This window comes from Chiloscyllium plagiosum, chromosome 25, assembly GCF_004010195.1.
Source record: "Chiloscyllium plagiosum isolate BGI_BamShark_2017 chromosome 25, ASM401019v2, whole genome shotgun sequence".
NCBI lineage: Eukaryota > Metazoa > Chordata > Chondrichthyes > Orectolobiformes > Hemiscylliidae > Chiloscyllium > Chiloscyllium plagiosum.
Window position 1 is genome coordinate 14,672,482 of NC_057734.1, and position 18,467 is coordinate 14,690,948.

The window sequence follows — 18,467 nt, forward strand, 5'->3', positions numbered from 1 at the left end:
ACTCAATCAAGTTTGTGAGACATGATCTCCCACGTACAAAGCCATGTTGACTATCCCTCATCAGTCCTTGTCTTTCCAAATACATGTACATCCTGTCCCTCAGGATTCCCTCCAACAACTTGCCCACCACCGAGATCAGGCTCACTGGTCTATAGTTCCCTGGCTCGTCCTTACCATTCTTCTTAAACAGTGGCACCACGTTAGCCAACCTCTTCCGGCACCTCACCATTTGTATCAATGATACAAATATCTCAGCAAGAGGCCCAGCAATCACTTCCCTAGCTGCCCACAGAATTCTAGGGTACACCTGATCAGGTCCTAGGGAATTTATCCACCTTCATGCGTTTCAAGGCATCCGGCACTTCCTCCTCTGTAATATGGACATTTTTCAAGATGTCACCATCTATTTCCCTACAGTCTATATATTCCACGTCCTTTTCCACAGTAAATACGGATGCAAAATATTCATTTATTATCTCCCCCATTTTCTGCCGCTCCACACAAAGGCCGCTTTGCTGATCTTTGAGGGGCCCTATTCTCTCCCTAGTTACCCTTTTGTCCTTAATGTATTTGTAAAACACTTTGGATTCTCCTTAATTCTATTTGCCAAAGCTATCTCATGTCTCCTTTTTGCCCTCCTGATTTCCCTCTTGAGTATACTCCTACTGCCTTTATAATCTAAGAATTCACTCAATCTGTCCTGTCTATACCTTCTTTTTCTTAACCAAACCTTCAATTTCTTTAATCATCCAGCATTCCCTATACCTACCAGCCTTTCCTTTCACCCTAACAGGAATATACTTTTTCTGGATTCTCGTTATCTCATTTCTGAAGGCTTCCAATTTTCCAGCTGTCCCTTTACCTGCGAACATTTGCCCCCATCAGCTTTTGAAAGTTCTTGCCTCATATAATCAAAACTGGCCTTTCTCCAATTTAGAACTTCATCTTTTCCATCACGATTTTAAAACTAATAGAATTATGGTTGCTGGTCCCAAAGTGCTCCCCCACTGACACCTCAGTCACCTGCCCTGCCTTATTTCCCAAGAGTAGGTCAAGTTTTGCACCTTCTCTCGTAGGTACATCCACATACTGAATCAGAAAATTTTCTTGTACACACTTAAACTCCTCTCCATCTAAACCCTTAACCATATGGCAATCCCAATCTATGTTTGGCAAGTTAAAATCCCATACCATAACCACCCTATTATTCTCAGAGATAACTAAGATCTCCTTACAAATTTGTTTCTCAATTTCCCTCTGACTATTAGGGGGTCTATAATACAATCCCAAAAAGGTGATCATCCTTTTCTTATTTCTTAGTTCCACCCAAATAACTTCCCTGGATGTATTTTCGGGAATATCCTCCCTCAGTACAGCTGTAATGCTATTCTTTATCAAAAAGGCTACTCCCTTCCTCTCTTGCCTCCTTTCTGTAGCATTAGTATCCTGAAATATTAAGCTGCCAGTCCTGTCCATCTCTGAGCCACGTTTCTGTAAGTGCTAAGATATCCCAGTTCCATGTTCCTAACCATGCCCTGAATTCATCTACCTTCTCTGTTAGGCCCCTTGCATTGAAATAAATGCAATTTAATTTATTAGTCCTACCTTTCCCTGCCTGCCCTGACTGTTTGACTCGCTTCTGTTCTCAGCTGTACCAGTCTCAGATTGATCTCTTTCCACACTATCTCCCTGGGTCCCACACCCCCACCTTCCTAGTTTAAATCCTCCCGAGCAGCTCTAGCAAACCTCCCTGCCAGTATATTAGTCCCTTTCCAATTTAGGTGCAAACCGTCCTTCTTGTACTGGTCACTTCTACCCTAAAAGAGATCCCAATTATCCAAAAATGTGAATCCTTCTCCCATACACCAGCTCCTCAGCCATGCATTCATCTGCTCTATCCTCCTATGCCTGACCTCACTAGCTCCATGCAGAAATATTTTCTTTGAATTTCCTATTGCTGAACTAGCAATTCAGAGACCCAGGTAATGCTTCTAAGGCAGATGGTGAAATTTCAAATTAAACAAAATCCGGAATTGTTGATTATTGGAAAAATCGTGCTGATTCACTAGTGTCTTTTAGATTAGATCTAGATTACTTACAGTGTGGAAACGGGCCCTTCGGCCCAACAAGTCCACACCGACTCGTCGAAGCGCAACCCACCCAGACCCATCCACCTCACACTACGGGCAATTTAGCATGGCCAATTCACCTAACCTGCACATTTTTGGACTGTGGGAGGAAACCCACGCAGACACTGGGAGAATGTGCAAACTCCACACAATCAGTTGCCTGAGGCCAGACCACTTGGCATCAATTTAGGTACTGAAAAAGACTACAGCAAACTCAGCCCTGTGGCCCTTGCAAATTCCTTCTTACTTGCCTCTGGGGACTGGTGCTAAAATTGAAAAATCAACAGCCTAACATAATCATACTTGTGGAATTAAAGACAACATCTAACACCATAACCATGTCTGACCACATTATGCCCCACCAGCAGGACTGACCCAGCAAAACTGGCAGCACAGTGGTATACAGTGAGGGAGTTTCCCTGGGAGCCCTCAACATTAACTCCACACCCCATGAAGTCTCATGGCATGGGGAAGGAAACCTGCTGAGTACCACATACTACCCACCCTTGGACTGATGAATCAGTGTTCTTCATGTTGAATATCACTTGGGGGCAACCACAGAGGGTAGCAAGGCCAAAAAATATACAATGTTTCAATTTACAGTACCAAGAGCGGAACCACTTCTGATTGTGTCAGTGCAGCCCTAAAGGACATCACTGCTCAGCTGGGTCTGTGGCAGGCAGTGAAGGAACCTAGAGGGAAAACATACTTGACTTCATCTTCACCAATTTGTGTGGACAAAGTCTCATCTTAACTATGAGGATATCCTTCATTATGTTGTATGACACCAGCAGTGTGCTAAATTTGAAACACATGTAACAAGTCAAGAATAGACATTTATGAGGCATTGAGGAGGGCAACAATTATATTCATCTAACATCTTCCACTCTGCCATCAACAGTGGATCATCCCTGGTTCAAGGAAGACTGCAGGAAGGCATGCTAGGACCAGCACCAAGCCTACCTAAAAACGAGGTGTCATTTTGCGTCAACATATAGCACAGCACTACTTGGGAATAAAACAGCTGAAGCATAAAAAGAGCTGCATGATTTCTTAAACTAATGGATCAAATTGAAATTTTTCAGTCCTGTCATATCCAATCATGAACAGTAGTGGACAACTAAGCCCACTGGAGGAAGTGGTTCATAAATATCCTGATCCCTAATAATCATCAGTACAGAAGACAAGTTGAGCTAGAATCGATGATCTAACATGGCCTTTTTCAGAGGTCACCAGCATCACAGGTGCTAGTCTTCAATCAATTTGATTCACTCCACTCGATATCAAGGAACAGCCGAAGGCTGTGGATACTGCAAAGGCTCTCTGTTGGATCGTACCTAGAACAAAGGAAGATGGCTCTATCTATTGGAGAAGGTCAATCATCTCAGCTCCAGCACATCTGTGCCTCTGGGTAATGCTCTATGCTCAGTCATATTCAGTTGTTTCAATGACCTTTATTCAATCACAAGGTCAAAAATGGGGATGTTCCCTGATGATTGCACAATATTTGCAAATACTCAGACAATGCAACTATCCATGGCCAAACGCAGCTAGACCTGAAGAATATTCAGGCTTGGACTGACAAATGGCAAGAAGTAGCTAGCAATGACCATCTCTACAGGAGAGAATCTTGACATTAATGGCATCACGATCACCATATCCCTATCAACATGCTAACCTACTAACCAGACACCCAACTGGACTAGTCATTCAAGTACTGTAAATACAAGAACAGGTCAGAGGCTAGGAATCTTAGAGTGAGTAACTCATCTCCTGACTCCCCAAAACCTGTTGACCATCTACAAGGCTCAAGTCAGGGGTGATAGTACTCTTCATTTGCCTGGATGTGTGTAGCTCTAATAACACTCAAGCAGCTTGACACCATCCAGGGCAAAGCAACCTGCTTGACTGACACCATATCCAAACATACACTCTTTCCACCTATATACAGTAGCAGCAGTGTGCACCATTTACAAGATAAACCAAGGATTCTCAGACAGCACTGTCCAAATTCATGATCATTCCTATGTAAAAGGACAAGGACAGCAGATTCATGGGAACATGACATGCAAGCTCCAAGGCACTAACCTGGAAATATATGACCATTTCTCTCAGTCACTGGGTCAAAATACTGAACTCTCTCCCTAACACAGTGGGCATTCATACAACAAATACAACAATACAACAGCAGTTCAAGAAGTCAGCTCAGTATTACTTTCTGAAGGGCACGAGCGATGGACAATAAATGCCAGCAAAGCCAAAGTCCACTGAAGAAGTTTTAGAAAGCCTGTTACCAATTTAGGATTGCTGTAATTTCTATGTGGCAGCAACAATAGATAAGAAAACCCAAGTAAATGAAAAGATTTAAATGAATGATGCTGCAAATAGCACCAGCAGGCTCAAATCAATGGTACACAGATGGTGCCTGGTACAATAATTTCACAAACATCACCACATCAATTACGTTGTGCCTGAAAAGTTCTGAGCAAGACAGCTAGAATTATTCCACTATTAACAGTTTTCGCCTCTGTTCACCACTGTCAAGTTTGGAAAGCTCATACTGCTGATCTGAATGTGATACTTGGATTTATTAAAGCATATCAAACTAATTAAAATGCAAAAAAGTAGTTTTTAACAAAATTCAAAATTTCCTACTGTCGAATGACTTGAGATAATTAAAGGGAAAGCAGTCCTGTACTTTGTGCATTCTTACATTCCTACGTAGTTCAGCTGCTATCTTCAAGAATTAAAGTTCTTTTGGCTGCTGCCTTATTTAAATAGGTGGCGATGCTGGGCTGACAATTACGGTGCAAGGGACAGTCATGGGTCTATACAGAAGAATGTAAGTAGAAGTGAAAACTGAGCAAGAGCGAGGAAAAATACCAGAGCAGCTGGGAAATGCAGGAATAAGTTAAAAAGACAAAGTTTAGAGCTTTGTATAGAGACTGATTAATGATAATTAACTGTGAAAGGAGGTACAATACAAATATGTAGATGGTAAGGACTTTTAGAGAAAGGAACTGGAAATGATAAAAGAAGAATACAGGAAAGGTCAATGTGGATGAAAAACTCAACAATACCGTGGTCCTATCCCACACCAAAATTGAACACGTCAAGTAAGGAGTGAATCAAGATGATTGTTGTCGGGAAGGGAGAATGGAATCACAATGCATTCCAGAGATAGAGTCAAGGCACAAACAAAATCAGAAATTGTTGAAAAGAACTCAGATCTGGCAGCATGTATGGAGTGTTTAGGGTCCAGTGACCTTCTTCAGAACTAAAGAGCCAAAGTGTTCATTGACACATCCAGCATTAGTGTGGACAGTGTGTATTCGCTTTATAGAAAGGAGCAATATTGTGCAGAGCAGTGGAGTAGGTAGAAGGCAGCAGATAATCAGAAGGCAAATTTGAAGATGCTTAATCCAGACAACAAGGTATATGGTATGTGTGCTCAAAGAGAGCATCACAATGCTGTTTTGAGGCACATCAGGATCCAAAGTATGCAGCATAATTATTATAAAACATTTAGAGAAAAAAAAGGCATACTGAGGCAGAAAATAAACATCAAGTTGAGAATTACCATTAAACGTATACTGCTTCAAGATGGGAAAAGAAGAAAAAGAGAGGTGAAATCTTAAAGGGGAAAGCCAGAAAATAAAAATGGTGTAGTGCTCTGGTCCGTTGCAATAGTCAGCATGTACACAGGAAGATTCAAGTTTAAAAACCAAAAAACACATGATAGCTTACAGATGAGGGCAGGAATCTTGCAGGATGACAAGACAAGTGGGTCTAATAATCAAAAGCCAAATGGGATAAAGGATGGAAATCTAGGCTCATATGGTTAGATGTCAAGATTTTATCTAGAGCTTAGCAGCTAGTGTACAGCTTGATATTTTACAAAAAATAATTCTGATCAGAGTGGAGAGCTAATATCCTAGGATTTGTGTGTGTTATCACACAGCAGCAGCAACAAAGGAGAAAATGCTAGAAATATTCAGCAAGTCTGACTTGGAGAAATAACATTAATACTTCAGGTCAAGAACCTTTCTTCAGAACTGGCTATAATGCTAGCTTCATCCTTAAATGGAGCACTGAATGATTGCTGGTATTAATAATTAAAGAAGCTCTGAATTGCTCTGTTGGAACCATTCTAAGAATAGCAAACTAGATTATTTTTTAAACCAGTAATTCATGGGAACTTGCCTAATTTGGTGCAGGGAAGGGTGGAATCTTGGTGCAGAGAAGGGTGGAATCACGATGCAGCTCAGAGATGGAGCCAAGATTGATCGATACATTCAGCATTAGGAAATGGATGGTGCGGTGTCTCTTCATAAAAAGGAGCAATATTTTGCAAAGCAGTGTGGAGTAAGTAGCCGATATAGATGCCAGATAATCAGAAGGTAAATTTGGAAATCTTGATCCAGACTACAATATAGTTTGTGTGCCTTCAATTGCTACCATAAAAGATTCCTATTCCTCTCTGTAAGCCAGTGCCCATAAATCAGTGGTTAAAAGATAATCTAATTTGCTTTTATTAGAACTCTGGCTTCTGAAAATAGCTGGTAATTTAGAACTTCTTTCATTATTAATTACAGCAATTGTTCAGTGCTCATTTAAGCTGGTAACTGGATGAAGCATTAATATGGTCAATTCTGAAGAAAGGTCCTCGACATAAAACATTAATGCTGATTTCCCTTGTCAGACCTGCTGAATATTTCCAGCATTTTCTCCTTTGTTGTTGCCATGATTGCATGCATAGGTCCTAGGCAATCAGCTCCCCACTCCGACCAGAATCACATTTTGGTCAAATACCAAACTCTGCACTACCTGCAAGGCTCCAGATAAAATCTAGGCCCCTAACCATGAATCTAGATTCCAATCTTTTATCTCACTTGGAATTTGATTCTCGACCACCTTCCTTCATTCGGCAGCCTGAAAGATTCCGATTCTCATCTGTAAGCTACCATGTGATTTTTCGTTTTAAATTTGAATCTTTCTGCATGTACTTATTGACTGCTGCAATGGACCAGAACACTGCTCCATTTTTATTTCCTTGCTGTCACCTTTTTATTGTTAAAGTTTCACCTCCATCCTTCCTCAGTTAACTCTACTGTCAGCAGTCAGTTCAAGCATAAACTCCAACATATAAAAGAAAATTAATAGAGGAGGCAAATATCAATAAAGAAAACATTGGGTTTGGCATGAAAATTTGGTTTGAACTGTGTGTGGAGGGCATGGAGAATCATAGAATCCCTACAGTGCAGATCGAGGCCATTTGTCCCATCAGCTCCAAATCAACTCTCTGAAGAACATCTTACACCCCATCCTCTCCCCAGAACTCCATATTTACCAGAACTAACCCCACCTAGCCTACACAACCCTAGGCACTATCAGGCAATTTAGAATGGCAATTCACCTGACTTGCACATCTTTGTACTGTGGGAGGAATTCGAACACCGGGAGGAAACCCAAGCAGACATGGGGAGAATGTGCAACCTTGATGGCATGGTGGCTCAGTAGTTAGCACTGCTGCCTCACAGCGCCAGAGACTTGGGTTCAATTCCCGCCTCGGGCAACTGTCTGTATGGAGTTTGCACATTCTCCCCGTGTCTGCTTGGGTTTCCTCCGGGTGCTCCGGTTTCCTCCCATAGTCCAAAGATGTGCAGGTTAGGTGAATTGCCCATAGTGTTAGGTGGATTAGTCAGCAGTAAATGGGCGGGGATTGCTCTTTGGAGGGTTGGTGTGGACTTGTTGGGCCGAAGGGCCTGTTTCCACACTGTAGGGAGTCTAGTCTAATCTAATCTTGACACAGACAGTCACCCAAGGCTGGAATTGAACATAGGTCCCTGGGGCTGAGAGGCAACAGTGTTCATCACTGAGTCACCATGCCACCAGAAAGAAATCCAAGTAAAATCTGCTACTCTACCTACAAGGAACACTGGGAGAGGTCAAGTAAACTGCTGTTATCCTGTGCCTGTGAGAACAAGGGAAAGACCACATAAGCAAATGGTACTGAATCCACATGGTAATTTAAAGAACAAAGGGAATCCTGCCAACGTCTTTTATAAGATGAACCAGGAAAACAGTGTGTCTGGGAAAGCAGAGAATTAAAAAAAAAAATGGATTTACAGTTGTACACTTTCAGCCACAAAAGGAACAGTTACTGATGCTGGAATCCGTGGCATCTCAAGACACTTTCAGTAACTGACCAGCAATTTAGCTTTGAGTTGCCTTTTATCAAGACTTGTTAAGACTACAGCAGTTTTTGTTGTGAATTGTATTTATCGTGCAGGTAAGAGACCACATAAGTATGCTGCGATTATGAAAACACAATGAACACAAACATGAAAATTAAATTAAATTGCTACTATTAGACGAATGTTTCAGAAAAAAGATATTTTTGCAAAATACCAAATTAAAATGTCTAAAATGTAATACTTGTAGAGTTGGATTGAAATATCTAAATGCAACATTTAGAAATAAAAACAAAATTGCTCTTATCTAAATTTGTGATACCTGGCATCACCAATATTTCTTTGCAGATCTTAAAACAAGCAAAACAGCTGCTCTTTACAGGGTCAAAACTACCTCTCTGAAAGCAAATATGATTCAATAATGTTTTCCATTTTAACAACATGGGTGTGGTGATACTAAGTTGCCAAACTAAGAAATGTTTCTGTATTTTACATAGAACATAGAAAAATACAGCGCGGTACAGGCCCTTTGGCCCTCGATGTTGCGCCGATCCAAGCCCACCTAACCTACACTAGCCCACTATCCTCCATTACCTTGCTGCTTTCAAAATGTCTCTCAGCTCTTTGGAGGGATTTATCCTTGGAGTACGTTGACACAACAATCACAGAAACTACTCTACACCACCAACAATCCAAAACAAAAATCTTAGAATCCCTACAATGCAGTTTGAGGTGATTCGGCCTATCAAGTCTGCACCCACCTGCCAAAAAGCATCTCACCCCAGACCAACCCAGTTACCCTATCCCTGTAACCAGGCATTTACCATGGCTAACTCACATAAGCCTACACACCCCTGGTAATTTAGCAGGGCTGACCCACCTAACTGGTGGACTAGCTCTGTTAGAGTTCACACTGATCTTTCACTATTTTTATTCTTCTATCAGTTTGGTGTAGAGCTATAAATTAAAGAGGACTTTTGGACTGTGGGTAAAAGACCAAACAAAATTTTGTCTATTCATGAATTTAAAGTTGAACAAACAAGCCACCAAATAACAAATTCTAAGAATTACATACAAACAAGTAAAATAAAGAATAGATCAGAAAGATTGAAATAATCAGAGAAGTTGCACACGAGAAGCATGCACATCAACCCTTATACCACACTGCAACCTTCAAAAACGCCAAGTCCCCAAAGCCTTATCGGAATGTCAAACATTGGATTGGCAATCAATTACCATGCCATTACAGAAGGAACTTCATGCTATATTCTGTATTCACCTGTAAATATTCAACATTGACAAGTTTATAAAACCTGGAAACATATACCTACACTAGAATACCTCATTCCGAGGGCAAACAAACATTGCAGTAATTCATGACTGACAGTATTTCACATCATTAATTCACCGATTGTTCTGACTTGCACCACACAACATTCTATTCCAACTACAATCAAAACAAACAATACTTCAATCAGAAGAAACCAATTTTATGGCATTTAAACACTACCTGAGTATTCCTTTTATATTGCTACGAACAGTGGTGATGTAACTAGCAGACAATGTAATTTATTTACTGTTTGTTTCTTTATATATATATATAAATAAAAAATGTTATTTGATATTCTCTCAACCTTGTTTTATTGAACTACTTTGAATGAATTATCACATTGCCATTTTCCTATTTTGAAATTTGTAAATTTAAGTAGTCACTCTCATAATTCTAGCTAAATGTTCACTGCCTACATGCCTGTCTGCCTTTCCCTCCTTACAGCCCAACCACACTAATGGGGAAAAAAAAATCAGGTGTACCTTTATTGTCAGTGGAACTACTGTTGCTCTCCGGTGCAGACAGCATATCCTCAAACCCCCAAGACACCATATGTTTGTTGCCAAGCAGGCAAGATGCCGAACCTGGTCCTCCTTCCAACAGAAGAAGTCTGAGGAAAAAAATTAAAACGTTAGCTACATTTTGGTAAAAGCAAAAACAAAACAGATATTGTTAAAATAACATCACACTTATGTCACTTGTTATGGTTAAACAAAGATTGTGCAGCAACTTCCAGACATGGGCTTGAACTCAAAAGTACAGATATTGCTGTTTAAGTGGCACTACTCTGCTGTTAGCTTTGTGAAAATAATGTCTCATTGTCTGCCTCAGAATTATGGTGCACTGAACAGTGGGAAGCTACTAAAGTTGCATGATGGGCAGAAAATGAAACTGGTAGAGAAAGTTAAATCAAATATTTTCAAATCTTGGTATGATATGAACATTGGAATAAGGATTAATTACTGCAAATCAAGTGCCCTGCACTAAAACTGAACTACAAGTGTGAAGATTCATTCCTTCAAGTATTAATAGTTTAATAACAACTTTCCATGCAAAAGACCCTAAAAGCCTAAACATACAAAGCAAGTCTAAGAGCTGAGCTAGTTAGATACCAGGTCTGGAAATATAGTTGCTAGCAAATCTCAAACTTACAAGAATGGTAGAAACATATGCAAATCAAATTCAAGCTAGGAAACACATTGGTTAATACTAACCAATACAGAATTAATATTATTTATTAATTTCAGTAAAATCCTTCTCTTCCTTCCCTGCACTTCATGCGTAAGAGGTCAAACAAATGAGTTCTTCAACTGGGTTACGCAGGAACAAATTGGAGTAAAACTTCCTCCTGTGAACAAGCACCTAGCCACCACTTAGCTTCAAAACAAAGTTTTTCAAAAAAATTTAAGGATCAAACACTAAATATAAAACATTATAAATGTGCAGCGTAACGCCACTCTGAGAAAGGTGCAAGATATCTCAAAATATCTAGTTGGCTTTAATGTCAAAAAAACTGCTGAAACCATTTTAGATTTAAGATGAGTTCAAAGTGCTGGTGTAAATTTAATTATTCAATACTTTCTTTCAAATTGATTTGGTACAGCTGGGGGAACAACAGCATAGATTCCTATATCAAAATGTGTGCATCGATAAAGAAAGTAGGCCCATCAATTAAAATTACAGGTACAATTCATACTTAACTTCCATAGGACCAACTGACTAGAGAGCCCATGGGATCCAAAGAAATTTGGATAAATGGATTCAGAATTGGAGGAAGCAGAATGTGATGTGCAAGGGGTGTAAATATGACTGGAAGCCTATGTCCAACGGATTTTCGTAGAGACCCTTGCTGTTTGCATGAAATATTCAGATTCAGACTTTAACGTAGGAGGGCTAATCAGCAAGTTTGTGAAATATACGATATAGGGTGGTAAATAGTAAGGAGGATTGCCTTAGATTTGAGGAATATATAGATGGTTTGGTCAAATTGGCTGATCAGTGGAAAATTGAATTGAATTCAGATAATTGAGAGGTGATGGACTTGGACAGGACAAACGTTGCAAGGGAATACAGCATGTATAGTAGAACCCTGTGAAGCACTAAGGATCAGAGGGACTTTGGTGAGCATGTGCTGTAGTCCCTCAAGGTAGGCAGATAAAGTGGTGAAGACAGCATATGGGATACTTGCCTTTAGTAGCCATAGATATACAGTTTAAGAGTAGGGAGTTGTGCTGGAACTATATAAAACATTGGTTAGGCAACAACCACAGTGGGCAATTCTGGAATCCATGTTAATGAAGAGATGTGATTGCACTAGAGAGTTCACAAGAGAGATTTACCAGGAATGTTGTGTGGGCTGGAGAACAAGAAACAATGCAGCACAGGTATAGGCCCATCTATCCTCCAAGCTTGCATCGCCACATTTCGCCCTAACATGCTAAAACTGTCTTCACTTACAGGATCCATATCCCTCTATTGCCTTCCTATTCATGTATCCATGAGAGTTTTAGTGATGAACAAAGACTGAATAGGCTGTGGGTGTTTTCCATAGAGGAGTAGAGACTGAATGGCAGACATGATTGAAATGTACAAAATTATTAGAGGCATCAATAGGATAGCCAAGAAGGAACTTCTCCTCTTGATGAAGGGATCAACAACTGGAGGTTTGTTAAATGTAAGGGGCAGGAGGCTTACAGGGTATGTAAGGGAAAAACAACTTCACCCAGAGAATGGTGGAAAATGGAACTCATGGGCTTAAGAGCAGTAGAGTCAAAACTCTCATAACATTTAAGCAGTATTTGGCTGCATGCAATGCCAAACCATATAAGACATGAATCAAGTCCTGGAAAATGGGATTAGAATAGTAAGTCTGTTGTTGTAACTGATTCAAACTTGATGGGTTGAACTGCCTTTTCCTGTGCTGTGGATCTCTGAATCTGACTGCCAAGAAATGCTCATGCCACACAAATGCCAGGCAAGGATCATCAGAAGTCAGGAAACCTGCAGCAAGTAACTAACCTCCTGACTCCCCAAAACATGTCTAACAACTTTACGGCACACATCAGGCACATGATAATACTCCCCTGGAGATACTTACCTGGATGAGTACAGCTCTACTAACACTCAAGACACCATCCAGGAAAACGCAGCCTGCTTGATTGGATCCATTTCCACAAATATTCACTTGCTCCAGCGCTAGCACACAAAAGTAGCAGTGCGTACGATTACAAAATGCACTGCAGAAATCTGCCGAAGACCTTAGACAGCATGTCCAACCAGGTGAGATAAAAATGAGGTGCCAAATCTGGTGAAGCTACCAAACAGTACCACTTACATGCCAAACAGAATAAGCAGCAAGTGGCAGATAAATATAAGCTGTCGCAAAACTTTGGGCAGGCGGGCGAGGCGAGCGAGGTGGGGCAAGAGGGAAAGAGGGTGAGGTGAGCGGGGTGGGGCAAGAGGGTGAGGCGAGTGAGATGGAGAAGAGGAGCAGAGTGTGAAGTGGAGGTAGGGGACGAGGGAAGCAGAGCGAGGCCCAGGAGAGCGAGGTGGAGGAGAGTTCAGTTTGTCAAATACAGTTTATCTTCAACAAACCTGTGCAGACTGTAACTTATTAATCTATGTTTTTCCAAGTGACAATTTTGTCCTGGATCATCAGCCCTAAAAATGTTCATTCATCATCAATTTTAAAGATAATTAACAAATGTATCCCTTTTCTATTTTAAGTAGGGGATCCATCATTTTCACTCCCATACTTGAAGATTGAAAAACTGTGGTAAAGTTTCACTATTTTGGCCCCCACTTCCTTCAGATGGCCTCCTCTCAAACAGGTGATTTTTCAAGTTTGAACAACACAGACATGATACTACTTCTTCAATTTTATATTGATCAATGCCACGATATTCTTCTTTGCAACAACATTATGCTTATCTTCACAAAAGAGAATGCTACCAAATTATTTATTACAGTCATATCCTCTACCTCATTTGAACAATTTGTTCCAGATTTTGCTGACATCCTTTGACTATCGTTTTACTATTTCAAAGTGTTTGTTTACTTTTATACTCTATATTTCTCAGTTGTCCTTGGCACTCTGTATCTAGTTTGATTCTTGAAAGTATTAAGAATACAATATTTGTCATAAGTCTCCATTTCTTGATTTATTTCAATTTCTGTATTTTTAGTAATTTTAGCTTTGAATGCCTTTGTTTTTCCATGGATACTATCAGACTTGCTGAGTGTTAAAGCACCTGTGGACGATTCTTGAAATACTCTTGCCCAAAATCATGAGATTATCTCTAAACAAAATTATTGTATTCTAAACATCTAGAAATGTAATGCAGACTCCAGCATTAATTAACAAATGTATATTGTGTTGGCAGAGACAGCTAGTCACACGTGTTTCATTTCCATTGTCATTACAGGTCATGATTTGCTTTTGTATAAGAAATTAGTCACGTGAAAACTAGTATCCATTGCTTTGAATTACATTTTCAGCATATTGCAGTTTCAAATTAATTCAACTGCTGATACAAACTTTGCTACAGGACTTCGGAATAGGTACATTTTGACAAAACGAAGTACGAGATATTGTCATTAGATCAATTACTTTCACTCTTGGGTGTAACCAATTCCACTGGTAACAATACCAAATTCCATATAATTCACATGAAATAGTGCTGAAGATCACAAACAGAAAATGTCCATAAGTTTTCAAAGGTCTATGGAACCTTTTAAAAGGGGAGAAATTAGTATATTTTCAAAAGCATGAAGCGTTGTATTTTTCCGTTTGCTTTCAGATATCAGGGACAAGTGCATGCAGGTTACAGAATCACACTTTAGAGGTAGCTGATCTCAGCCACAACAGCAATTTTAACTTCACTTTTAGAACTAGTGCCAATGTCCTTGGGTTGGTGAATGGGAAACACGGAGTGACAAGATTCACTCATCTAATCATAACCCCTAACACCTCTGCTATAAAATATGCATCTCAAAGTCAGGAGATTAAGGTCAAAGTTGTGATGTCTGACTAGCTGATACCAAGCATATGATAAAACTAAACCTGAACAAGAAACCAGAGGACTGCTGATACCACAATTCAATTGAAGTCACAGGAGTAGAGAGAAAAAGCGCAGACACTGATGAAAATAATGTTAAATTGAGGTTGCATGTAGATAGGTATATATGTCCTTCAATACCAGTTAAGATTAAATGAAGTTCACATATAAGTTTCATACAATATATCAAAAACTGCTTAGAATAAGAACAGTGTTCATTAACTACAACTTAATATGTTCCTTTCGTCAAATCAGTGCTTACCGATGTAGAACGTCTGTAACTGGTAAAAACCCCAGGTCGGTCTGTTTCTGTAACAGGTGCACTGTGTGAATTAGTGTTTTCAGAGAGCCTCTGAAAGGGAAGTAAATTGTAGTCACTGATCTTAAACACAAAAACTGAAAAATCACATGAACAGGTAAACAAATAAGATTTCTTTGCCGAATTATATATTAATAACCCTTTGAAGAGACTGTTATATTCCAGTGATTTTAGACAATAAAATCACTTGAATAATTTAACAGTGAATTAGCCAGAATACAGACATCAGCAACAATTTATACCTTGACTTCACTGAATCAGTCTCAAAGCAGATAACCATATATCAATTCACTACATTTACAAAGAACAAGTCATGACCACCTAACTTTGTAGGCACAGTTCCACCAAAAAAAAGACACCACAGTACAAGATATTTCATCATTAGTTATCATAGACCTGGCTCAAATTAGAAAATGACAGTTGTTAATATGGTACATCATATGCATATAAAGTTTGACCTATAATATACACATCTACTAAAAATTGAAACCAACCACCTAAGAAACAAGGCCAATGGAATTATGAAGGCTTGAAAGCAGAGTTCGCTAAAGTGAATCAGCGAATTAGGTTAAAAGATAGGTCAATAGAAATGTACTGTTAGATATTTAAGGTATTCTGAAGTGTTCAGACTACACAATAGATTCCAAAGGGCAAGAAAATTGCAATTATGAATCTACCATTCATGGTTAACTAGAAACATTAAAGACAATGTCAGACAAAGAAATAGCATACAATTATGTAATGGTAGGCAACAGGTCAGAAGATTGGACAGAATATGAAAATTGAGGGAAAAATTAGACTACATGAGAAAGATAGCTAGAAATAAAGAGAGAGAGACAAGTAACAGCTTTTATAAATAATTTCAATGGCAAAAATAAAGTGAGCATCAAACCTCTTGAAAGTGAGGCTGGAAAATTAATAAAAGAAAATGAGATAATAATTTAACAGAAAAGGTTATCAGTGTTCACACACTGACCTACATGCAGTGATATCCGGAAAATAGAAGGGAGGGAAGAACTCAGCAAAATTAGACAAGTGCTATTGACTAATTGGCTTGAACTGCAAAATGACAAGCACCCATGTCCCATGGATTTCATGTTAGAGTCGTAAAAGTAGCAGCTAATAAAATAGTTGATGCATTGATTTTAACTTTCTAAACCTCTTGAGCATAGTCCGACTGAAGTGAAAGGAGGAGGATGTTAACTGCCTTATTCAAAACAGGAGAAATCCAAAGCCAAAACTACAGGACAGTTATGTTAAAGTTTGAGAGAGAGAAACATTAGAATCCCATTACTGTTAAACTAAGACACTTAGATAAGTTAAAGGTAATCAGAGTCAACATAGATTGTGAAAGGGAAATTGTATTTGACCAATCCCAAGGCCTCCGAGATGGTAACACAAACTGGATAAGAGGAAGCAGAAGTACCACCAGAAAGTATTTGAAAAAGTTCCACATCACAAGTAATTGTAAAACAAAAAGTTCATAGAGTAGGGGTTACAATACCGCCAAGGTGATTGTCTGGTTTACAGAAAGCTGATAGCAGGCATAAATGTGTCTTTTTTCAGGTTTGCACAATGTAAGAAGAAGTGTGCCATAGCAATCAGTACTGGGACCTCAACTGTTTACAACTTGTATAAAATAACTTAGGGAAAGATCTGATTTTGCTAAATTTACCAGTGCACAAAGACAGGCAGGAAAGTAAGTTGTGAAGAGAACATGAGACTGCTGCAAAGGGATGTAGATGAGTTGAGTGGGCCAAGGTTTGGCAAATGGGGTATAATGTGCAAAATGTGAAACTGTCCATTTTGGCAATAAGAATTCTTAAAAGTATGAGAAATTGTAGAGCTCTTAAGATGAGAGGGACCTGGCTGTTTTAGTGAATGTATCACAAAAAGTTGTATGCAGGTACAGTATGAGAACATTAATGGAGTGTTACCATTTATAACAAGAGGTCTTAAATACAACAAGAGGGTGGTTATGTTTCAATTATACACAACACTGTTAAGACCACATCTGGTGTACTGGGCACAGTATTGGTCACCTTATTTAAGGAAGATTGCAAATGCATGGGAAGCAATTCAGATAAGTTTAACCAGAAAAATATCTGGAATGACTGGGATGCCTTTGAGAAAGGTTGGACAGGTTAGGAGTTTAGAAGATTGAGAGGTGACTTGATTGAAACATACAAGATCTTGATGGGTCATGAAATGGGAGATGTAGAAAGGATGTAGAAACTAGAGCTAGGGGTCATGGTTTAAAAATTAGGAATCACCCATTTAAAATGAAGATGAGATTAATTTCTTTCCCCTCTTGAGTCTTTGGAACACTAAAAAGATGGTGAAACTGAGTCCTTAAATATTGTCAGGGAAGAGGGAGATACATTTTAAGCACAGAAGTGAAAGGCTATCAAAGGTAAGCAGTAATGCAGACTTGAGGTTATAATCAAGTCAACCGTGATATTATTAAATGGTGAAGCAGGCTCAGAGGGTTGCATGATCTCAACTTTTTCAGTAACTCATTGGGAGCAGATATCAGTTTAAGGCACAGAAGGAATTTGATCCTGTGGCTGATAAATGAAATATTCCAGACTGAGTGACAGACTGAAAAAAGTTGACATTGTATGCCTTACTCAATCTTGTCCCTCATCTTTTCTTTATTTTTGGAACATGAAGGTCAAATTTTTAAAAAAGCAAGTCAGCATTTTTCCCATGCCTAATTGACCTTGACTAAGTGTTTGTGAGCCACCTTCTCAAATCTGTCACTGCAGTCGATGTGGTGTATCTTAACCACACTGCTATTTAATATAGAATTTGATCCACAATTCTGACTCAATGACACAAAGTCAAGGCATATTTTCAAGTCAAAATAATGCACGGCTTGAAGGTAGCATTCTCACCTGGCAAAACATCTTAAAAATGTTTTAGAAACTAATCTGCAATAGAAATAACAATGGCATTCATCTCAAGTTCTCTCTTCTAGAGATTAGATGACAAAAATCAAATCATAAAATATGAAGCCTGTTAGACAATCACACTGATCAGCATTTTCACTTCTTCGAAAATAAAAAAAATCATCTGGAGTTCAAGGACTTCTTAGAAACTAAAAATTATTTATAACTGAAATTCCTCCCAACAATGATATAGTTAATTATCTTCATACATACACAAACAAATTACAAATTGCCAAATTGCCACAAAATCACTGATTATTTGCTCAATTTACAGTTACCTATCAGAGTAACAGGGAGACAGGCAATTACCCATTTAAGATATAATTCAGTTATAATGACACTGGAAGGTCCTGCGCATGTCATCACTTCAAGCTGGACAAGCGCACTGATTAGTTCACATAATTTGAACCAATAAAAACTGTCTGGTGTATTATTTGATGAATCATGCTGAAAAAAGACATTTCGCAGCATTTCATCTTGCACTCAT

The 18,467-nt window shown here is 39.1% G+C and overlaps 1 protein-coding gene across 1 annotated transcript in view; it reads right to left on the bottom strand.

Moving 5' to 3' along the window:
- The window catches only part of LOC122562401 (probable E3 ubiquitin-protein ligase HECTD4), a 293,168-nt gene that overhangs the window by 235,976 nt on the left and 38,725 nt on the right, over positions 1-18,467 (bottom strand). Inside the window, exons 3-4 of the mRNA XM_043715258.1 lie at positions 14,973-15,062; positions 10,136-10,263 (exon numbers count right to left, since the gene is read on the bottom strand). Of these exons, the coding sequence (XP_043571193.1) occupies positions 10,136-10,263; positions 14,973-15,062 (218 nt within the window). The remainder of the gene's footprint in view (positions 1-10,135; positions 10,264-14,972; positions 15,063-18,467) is intronic.